Source organism: Trachemys scripta, chromosome 5 (genome assembly GCF_013100865.1).
Source record: "Trachemys scripta elegans isolate TJP31775 chromosome 5, CAS_Tse_1.0, whole genome shotgun sequence".
Classification (NCBI taxonomy): Eukaryota; Metazoa; Chordata; order Testudines; family Emydidae; genus Trachemys; species Trachemys scripta.
The window spans coordinates 139,893,207-139,902,676 of record NC_048302.1 but is presented as its reverse complement, the minus strand read 5'-3'; the positions used below and the strand labels follow the sequence as shown (position 1 = coordinate 139,902,676).

The 9,470-nt window shown below is 56.5% G+C and overlaps 1 protein-coding gene across 1 annotated transcript; it reads right to left on the bottom strand.

The window, feature by feature from the left end:
• Nucleotides 1-1,148: 1,148 nt before the first annotated feature.
• Nucleotides 1,149-9,465, bottom strand: HTRA2 (HtrA serine peptidase 2; the record flags this gene model as incomplete). Its single annotated transcript, XM_034772560.1, has 8 exons — nt 1,149-1,554; nt 1,883-1,978; nt 3,411-3,480; nt 7,204-7,312; nt 7,892-7,924; nt 8,266-8,460; nt 8,631-8,835; nt 9,377-9,465. Coding segments are annotated over 8 exons (963 nt in total), but the record flags the coding sequence as incomplete, so codon positions are not given.
• Between the last annotated feature and the right edge of the window lie 5 nt (nt 9,466-9,470).

Here is a 9,470-nt window from a genome sequence, read left to right as displayed (position 1 = left end):
GAGCTGCCTCCCCGCCCAGCACTGAGCTCCCTTCATACATTAAAACAGCCATGTGCCAGGGCTGCACAAGGCCCCAGCTCAGACACACAGCTGTGCTCCTGCTGGCAGCAGCACTCCCCCCACACGGGCCCAGCCTGCAGCTCCCTGCCACAGGGAATTCCAGGAACTGGGGAACAGCGTGGAGCTGCTGGTTCCCAGAAAGCGATGCTGGGGGCTCCCTGCTGCAGGGCCCAGGGAAGGGAACAAACAGCCCAGCCCCCCCCCGCCCGGGCTCTACAGCAGCAGGGCAGTGAGAGGCAGGCAGTCCCTGCTCCCCTGCCAGTGCCTGCAGGAGACCAGGGCAGGCAGGGAGTCTCAGCCCCATAGCTAAATGGGGCACGTGCAGGGGGCCAGTCCCTCACTGCCGCAGCAGCCTGCCCAGGGAGCGAGTGGGGCAGGTCTCCCCAGCGAGGAGCCGGAGAGGAGCACTCCAGACCCCAGTGAGGCTCTGAGGGACAGGTCTAGGCCCAGGGGAAGAGGCTGGCCAGGACTGACCCACATGCCCCCTCCTGGCAGAGGCCAAGGCTTGGGTCAGACCCGGTACCGCAGCCCCTCTCCCCGTGGCCTGGACAGCAGCAGATGCAGAGCCTGGAGCCCATGCCGTGACTGGAAGTGATTTGAGCAGAACGCCGCCTGCCAAGTCCCAGAGCATGAACTCCCCCCGCCCCCACAGAAGCAGCCGCAGCTGCACGCAGTGCTGGGGCAGACAGCCCGAGTGCCGGAAGTGCGGACACCAGCCTCAGCACTTCCCCCTGGCCCCATGCAGCAGCCGACATGTGGCCCTAATCCTGTGATGACAGGAGCCCCCGCAGCCCAGAAGGGAGATGCTGTGCCGGTGACCACAAACCCCACTGTGATCCCTGAGGGGGGCTAGAGCCCAGCCTGCCCTCCTCAGTGCATGGCATGGAGCCAGCAGACCAGCTGCTGGGGGGTGCGTCTCCACAATGCCCTGGGCAAAGCTCCGTCACCTGTCCTTGTCTGGCTCTGGCTGACTGCAAGGGGAGAGCCCTCACCCTGCCCCAGGGGCTGCCCAGCCCAGGAGTGGCCCTGCCTAGCTGCAGCTGGACGCAGACTCCCTCAGCCTCAGGAGGGAAGCAAGGGCCATGGCCGACGGTTCCCCATGAGAGGTTTAATGGGGATGAGGGAAGCAGACAGCAGCCACCCCACCCATGAGCCAGTTCCAGGACCAGCCCCGCTGGCTGGGGCATTTCAGGCTCTTGCAAAGGCAGAGTCTCCTCTGCACCGCCCCGTGTGGCAGCAAGGGGCCTCCTGCCGGTCACCCCGAGCCTCTAGCTCGGATCGTGTGCTTCAAGCCAAGTCCACGGTGCCCCTGCCAGCTGGGCAGCTCTCTACTCCGTGACCTCAGGGCTGACGTTCACCAGCAGCATGTCATGGCCGCGCCGCACGAGCAGGGCCAGGTTGTTCTGTGTCCGCACGGCCTCGTAGATGTCCTCTGCACGCCGCACTGTCTGCCCATTGATCTCCTGCACAACGTCACCCGCTTTCAGGCCTGCCCTGTCGAGAGAGCAGACACCAGCGTGCTGGGGGTCCGACAGTGATGCATGCAGACCCGCTCTCCCCAGAGCCCTGCCCCAGGCAGACGGGGATGGGGGCATGGCCCCACCTAGAGAAGTTGGCTGGCTCTGGGTTGTGGCTCCCCTGGGAAAGCTGCAGTGTATTGACGTGAGGGCAGCCTTCCTGGCACGGACAGGGTTAACCCCGTCAGGAACACGCTGGCTGCTGGTGTGGGCTGCCTGGGGGCAGGGGATGGGCACTGAGTCCACAGTGAGCACCCCATGTTCTGGGCCCCAACCCCCCCACTCCCCCCCCCAGCAGCACTTACTGGTGGGCTGGGGAGCCAATGATCACCTTGTGGATCAGGACCCCGTATGAGACATCAGGGAAGCTGGAGTCTCGCAGCTTCAGCTCGGCCAGGATACTGCAGAGAGAGAGAGAGAGAGAGAGAGAGAGCGCGCGCACACGTCACTGAAACACCCCCCAGCCAGGGGCTGAGGACACCGTGTCCCAGCACTGAAGGGCGCTGGAGCAGCCTCACCCGGCCCAGTCGCCCATCCCTGAGAACAGCCAGCAGCAGCCGCCTGCCATAGGGAGGCCAGGTTAACCTGCCCCAGGAAAGTCCCTTCCTGACCTGGCAGCAGGCAGGTTCTAGCTCTGCCACACTCATTACTGCTCGGCAGGTTCTATTCTAACGCTGAGCTGGGCCATTGTCTCCTGCCCCTCTCCAGGACTCAGCCCTGCTCCCCCAAGGGAAAGCAGACTCGCCAGCACACGGAGCACATCAGCGCCATCTCCTGGACACCAAGAGATGCAGTTTAAGAAATCAACCACCACCATCAACCCCGATTCAAGGAGACGCAAGTGGCATCTCCCCTTCCAGCACCCCAAGAAGGGGATGTAAAAGACCAAGGGCACCAAGCGGGATCCTCAGGCCTACCTGGAAGCAGGACTCAAGAGCAGAGCATAAGCTCACAGCGAAGGCGGCAGCAGCACCCGTCCCCATCCCCAGGGGGGAAGACGCCTGCTGGTTCATGCCGTGGCACTGTTTTGTTGGACCACCGCACTACTAACCCCACTAACAGACTGAGCTTTGAGAGGCAACTAAAGGTACATCCCAAGGCCCAGCCAGGCAGCGAGAGACCCACAAAGTCCCTTATGCAGCTGAGCCTGAAAGCTCCAGCTTGCCAAGACACTTCAAGGCTCAGCAGGCGCACGCAGGTATTCCAGTGCCACCCTGCGGAGCACTGCCAGGAGCTGCCTGCCTATGGCATCCCGGAGCGTGCGGCAGAGCAGGGCGTGGGGAATGCAGAACCCTGGTCACCTGCCGTGGAACACAGGAGCTGACTATTGTTACTGCGGCCTGGCGATTTCCCATAACCCCAAATGGGCCATCTGCATTCCTCCAGAATGACACAACTTCTCCTTATTTGCTGTGCGAGACCATGGCCGCCTGTGGTGGCAGAGAAAATCTAGAGACGCCTGGTGTTGGGCAGAGATGAGAATAGCTCTCTGTCCAGCTCAGCTAAGAGACGGCTGGGGCATGGCAAATACTGGGGGGGGGGGGGTGTAACGGGGTGATGGGAGGCTGAATCTCCCTGGGAACTCATCTGCCAGAGCGAGGGCTGGGCTCCCTGCCCCTAGGGATGCTCCCCTAGACTTCAGCCAGCACAAGTAAACTAATTGGCCTGGGGTGAGGTGGGACCCACGAAGGCTTTCCCAAATGCAGAGAGAGAGTGTGAGTGTGTCTCTCACACACACACGCGCGCTCCCTTCTCCGGCTTGTTTTCCTGAGAGATTCTGGCCCCCAGGAAAGCCCTGGAAGCATCTTCTGGCCCCAGACCCAGGACACATACCTGGGGGTCAGCGTTAGCATCATCACTCCAATGTAGCGGCGCTTCACCTCCGTGCTGCCGAACCAGGAGCCTGCAAGAGGAAAGGGAACCAGGTCTAAGAGGCCCAAGAAGGGACCTGTGTGAGCACCTTCCCTCACCCTCCACAGCACAAGACCAGTCCAGCTGGGTCACTCCTCAACCTGCTTACCCAGGAGAAAACCATGCCCCGCCCCAGGCTGCAGCCTGCCACTTCCATCCCATGCATCCATCCCATACAGGGCAAGTATCATGTGGGGAAAACAGCGGCTGGGGGCTGGGAGAGCAGGGACACCCCAGATCATTGCCAACATCCTAACTGCAGCTGCTCTGCGATCCGGACCCACCACACACAGACTGGGGCTGCCTTTGTGTAGAGAGCCCGGATTCTGGTCAAGGCCCTGAGTAGAGCCACAGAGCACCCTGCCAGCCCATAGGCAGAGAGAGACCCAAGTCAGAGTTTAAGGCCAGAAGGGACCCTCAGATCAATCTAGTCTGACCTCCTGTACATCACAGGCCACTGAATTACACCCAGTAACCCCTGCATTGAGCCCAAGAGCTTGTACATATGAAGGGCTACCGAGCCAGACCAACGATCCATCGAGCTCAGTATCCTGGGTTCTGACACTGACTGGTGCCAGACGCTTCAAAGGGAACGAACAGAAGAGGGCAATTAGCAAGTGACACATGCTGTCATCCAGTCCCAGCTTCAGGGAGTCAGAGGCTAGGGACACCCAGAGCAAGGGGCTGCGTGTCCCTGACCATCCTGCTAATGGCCATTGATGGACCTATCCTCCAGGAACTTATCTAACTCTTTTCTGAACCCTGTAATACTTTTGGCCTTCACAAGATCTAGTGGCAGCAAGTTCCACAGATTGACTATGTGCTGTGTGAAGGAGGTACTTTATATTTGTTTTAACCCTGCTGCCAATTAATTTAATTGTGTGACTCCTGGTTCTGCATTATGTCAACGGTTAAATAACACTTCCTTATTCCCTTTCTCCACACCATTCATGATTTTATAGACCTCTATCACATCCCCCTCAATCTTCTCTTTTCTAAAATGAACACTCCCAGTCTTTTTAATCTCTCATATGGAAGCTGTTCCATACCCCTATGTTGACCTTCTCTGTACCTTTTCCAATTCTAATATTTTATTTTTGAGATGGGGCAACCAGAACTGCACGCAGTATTCAAGGTATGGGCATACCATGGATTTTATAGTGGTATTATGATATTTTCTGTTTTATTATCTATCCTTTTCCTAATGGTTCCTATCATCATTAGCTTTTTTGACAGCCGCTGCACATTGAGTGGATGTTTTCAGAGAACTATCCACAGTGACTCTCAAGATCTCTTTCTTGAATGGTAACAGCCAATTTAGACCTAATCATTGTATATGTAGAGTTGGGATGATGTTTTCTAAGGTGCATCACTTTGATTTATCAACATTGAATTTAATCTGCCACTTTGTTGCACAGTCACCCTGTTTTGTGAGATTTTGACTTTGTAACTCTTCAGTCTGCTCTGGACCTATCTTGGGTAATTTTGTATCATCTGAAAACTTTGCCACCTCACTGTTCACCCCCTTTTCCAGATCATTTACGAATATGTTGAATAGGACTGGTCCCAGTACAGAATCCGGGGACCACTATTTACCTCTCTCCATTCTGAAAACTGACCATTTATTCCTATCCTTTGTTTCCTGCTTTTTAACCAATTACTGATCCATGAGTTACCTTCCCCTCTTATCCCATGACAGCTTACTTTGTTTAAGAGCCTTTGGCAAGGGACCTTGTCAGTCTTTCTGAAAGTCCAAGTACACTATATCCACTGGATCACCCTTGTCCACATGTTTGAAGACTCCATCAAAGAATTTTAGTAGATTGGTGAGTCATGATTTCCCTTTGCAAAATCTGGTGACTTTTCCCCAACAAATTGTGTTCATCTCTGTGTCTGATAATTCTGTTCTTTACTACAGTTTCAACCAGTTTGCCTGGTACAGAAGTTAGGCTTACCGGCCTGTAATTCCAGGATCACCTCTGGAGCCTTTTTAAAATATTAGTATCACGTTGGCAATCCTCCAATCATCTGGTACAGAAGCTGATATAATCAATAGGTTAGATACCTCAATTAGTAGTTTTGCAATTTCGTATTTCAATTTATTCAGAACTCTTGCGTGAATCCCATCTGGTCCTGTTAATGTTTAATTGATCAGTTTGTTTCAAAACCTCCTCTATTGACACCTCAATTGGGGATGGATAGCTCAGTGGTTTGAGCATTGGCCTGCTAAACCCAGGGTTGTGAGTTCAATCCTGGAGGGGGCCATTTAGGGTTTTGAGGATTGGTCCTGCTTTGAGCAGGAGTTGGACTAGATGACCTCCTGAGGTCCCTTCCAACCCTGACAGTCTATGATTCAATCTGGGACAGTTCCTCAGATTTGTCATCTAAAAAGAACGGCTCAAGTGTTGGAATCTCCCTCCCATCCTCAGCCGTGCAGGCCAATGCAAAGAGTTCATGTAGCTGTTCTGCAATGGCTTTATCGTCCGTGAGTGCTCCTCTGGCACTTTGATTGTCCAGTGGCCCCACTGACTGTTTGGCAGACTTCCTGCTTCTGAGGGGTTTACATTTTTTGCTGTTTGTTTTTGAGTCTTTTGCTAGTTGCTCTACAAATTCTTTTTAGGCCTGTCTAATTGTACTTTGTGTTTGACAAAGGCATCCAGAAAGGCATCGCGTCTGGATTTAAAAACATCAAGTGACGGAGAATCCACCACTTCCCTTGGGAGTTTTTTTTTAAATCTGAATTTGTTTGGCTTCAACTTCCAGCCCCTGGTTCCTGTTCTGCCTGTCTCCGCTAGATTAAAGAGCCTGTTAGTGCCCGGTATTTGCTCCCTGTGCACGTGCCTAGCCACTAATCAGGTCACCTGTATTTATTGCTTTTAGAAAGAGCTCAGTTTGTTTAACTTAAATCTCTCACTGCAGAGCATGTTCTCCAGCCCTCAAACCATCTGTGGCTCTACTCTAACAGCTCCAATTTTTTGATGTCCTGTTTAAAATGTGGGCACCAGAACTGAATGCAACATTTCAGTATTGGCCCCGGCAGCCCTTCTGGAGCCCTGGGGTGCCACTTATCCAGCCTGCTGCTTTGACAGAGGTTCTCCCTAGCAGCCGCTGTTTAACATCCTCCTCACTGGTGAGTTAAGTCTTGGAGGGGTTGCACCCAGACAACATGGGCTGAGTGTCTCTTTCCTATTGCCCCACATAGGCGCCAGCGAGCAGGTGGGCACTCACGGCCTCTTACCACTCAGTCCCCTCATACCAGGATGGGAGAGTTCCCTGGCCCCCGAGCCCTGGCCCCTTTGCACTTAGGGGCACAGCTGCTAAAGCCTGAAGAGCAGAACTGCACTGCCTTTTCTCAGAAGACAGATGGGCCCCGGCTCCCTTCTCCAGAACCCAGCTGTGTTCAGGCACCTCTGCCTGGCTCCATCCCTTCCAGCCCCCCTGCTACCATAGCTGAGAAGGGGAGAACCCGCCTGCAGTGGAGGGGGGCTGGGGACAGCCCAGAGAGATGGTGTCTCTGCCTGGAAGGACCCCTCAAGGGGACAGGCTTTTCCCTTGGACTCTGACATGCTGGGAAGAGGTTGAGGCCCAGACCTCTGCCAGGGATAGATGAATGACAGCCCCAGCAAGGAGTCTGGAGTGGGTGCTCCTATCCCCGCCGCCCCCCAGTTCTGCTCCACTCCCTCTGCCTGTATCTCCCCCGCACCAGCTCACTCACTCTTGCGCTGCTCCCCCTTCTGCAAGAATTCCCGCAGCCGGTCCGAGGGGATGGCGAAGGAGATACCCGAGGTCACCTTCATTGTGTTCACCCCAATCACCTCGCCGTCCTGCCGGGAGACAGTCACCATGCAAGCCAAGCAGGGCACCAGCCTGCCCCACTGCCATCCCTCCTGCCCCACAGTTTGCCCCCTTGCAAGGAGAAGAGGAACATGGCGCCAGGCAGGGCTCAAGCCCAGACCATCCAGGCTTCCACCAATTTGCTCCCAACACACACTTGGCTGGGGGTGGGTCAGGTGGGGATACTCTCATGGGAGTGAGCGGGTCCCACTGGCTGTGGGGGCCATGCAGCCCTTCCTCTGTGCCTTATAAGTACCAGACCCGGTCCAGTTACCCCCAGGCTTGGCGTGTGGCTCCGTTCAGGTCAGAGCTCCCTGGGCTGTGGGCAGGGCCTGGGAGAGGAGCAGCTTGGGTCAAGCTGGTGCCTCAGCCGTCCCACCAAGAGTCTGAGCCAATGCTCACAGTGGAGTACGAAGGGCCCCAGCTGCCCCATCGCTGTCCTCCCTGCTGGCAGCATGAGGTGGACACCTCCCTCCCACAGAGCAAATGAGAAAGGGCTGGAGCACCCAGCCCAAACGGGCACCACATTCCCTCCCAGAAACAGCTAACGCCCAAATGGCAGCACTTACCAGGTTGACGAGGGGGCCCCCCGAGTTCCCGAACTGCAGCAGGAGAGAGAGGGGGAGAGTCAGACCCCAGCAGCGACATTCCCACTGGGGGGCAGAGACAAACCCCGGAGAACCTGGGGTGGTCAGTAACACAGGCAGCGAACACAGCCCCTGGGGAAAATAACCCAGATCCCCTGCCTCACGCCCCCTCCTGCTTTCCAGCTCATCCTACAAGGTACCTGCCGAAACCTCCGTACATGCAGGCCCCCTTTCCCGGCTCCCCCCTCCACCCCAAAGAGCAGCAAAATTCTTCTGGAGGTACAACATGGTGGCTTCAGCCAGGCCCCCCACTCCACTCCCCAGCCCCCCACTGTCCCGCCCCCCACTTCCCTTACATCTATGGCGGCGTCGGTCTGGATGTACTCCATGTTGGAATCGGCCAGGCCCAGCTCCTGGCTGCCGCGTTGGGCAGAGCTGACGATGCCGGAGGTGATGGTGTTTTGCAGAGCAAAAGGGCTGCCCATAGCCACAACAAACTCACCTTGACGCACCTCTGAGGAGCGACCCAGGGGTAGCGTGGGCAGAGGTTGCTGGGAGGAGAGAGAAAGACAGGTCAGCACAGCTCCAGGGAATGCCCTGCGGGCAGCCAGCGCAACGGCATTGCAGCAGCAGCAGGCTGAGAATTCCCTGCCCTCTGGACTGATGAGGCCAAGAAGAAAAGGCTGCTAGCCCCTGGCTGCGCACCTGGCTCCCCACACACCTTGGGGTTGATTTTGATGGTGGCGATATCTGCCACCTGGTCGACCTCACGGACCACGGCATCGTAGAGCTCTCCGCTAGCCAGCTTCACCCGCAGCCGCCGCCGATTCGCCACCACATGGGCATTGGTCACGATAAGGCCATCCGGGGACACCACAAAGCCAGAGCCGTTGGAGATGGGCACCTCCCGGCCTGAGAAGGGATGCCTGCAGGACAAGAGCCAGAGGTAGCTGTGGGGAGAGGCAGGGTCAGGCGCAGGGGGGAAAAGACGTCCAGCTCAGTTATCTGCACCCCCTTTATTCAAGGCAGAGGCCCCCTTCCGTAGTGTTTGCAGACGACACTAAACTGGGAGGCGTGGGTAGGGACAGGATACAGAGGGACCTAGACAAATTGGAGGATTGGGCCTAAAGAAATCTGATGAGGTTCAACAAGGACAAGTGCAGAGTCCTGCACTTAGGACGGAAGAATCCCATGCACTGCTACAGACTAGGGACCGAGTGGTTAGGCAGCAGTTCTGCAGAAAAGGACCTAGAGGTTACAGTGGATGTGAAGATATAAGTCAACAGTGTCTCCTTAGTGCTAAGAAGGCTGGAGGAGGGCGGGGGGGGGGGACGACACGCAGTACCGGGAGGGGTGAGTCGGTACCGGGAGGAGGGGCAGTACCAGGAGGGGGGGCAGTATGAGGGCAGGAAGGGTGGGTACCGGTACCGGGAGGGACAGTACCAGGAGATTGTGGGGGGTCGGTACCTGCTCAGGATCTCGATGTAGACCAGCGCGGATGTGGTACTGGGGGTGTCGGTACCAGGGGTCGGTCGGTACTGGGAGGGGGCGGTACCAGGGG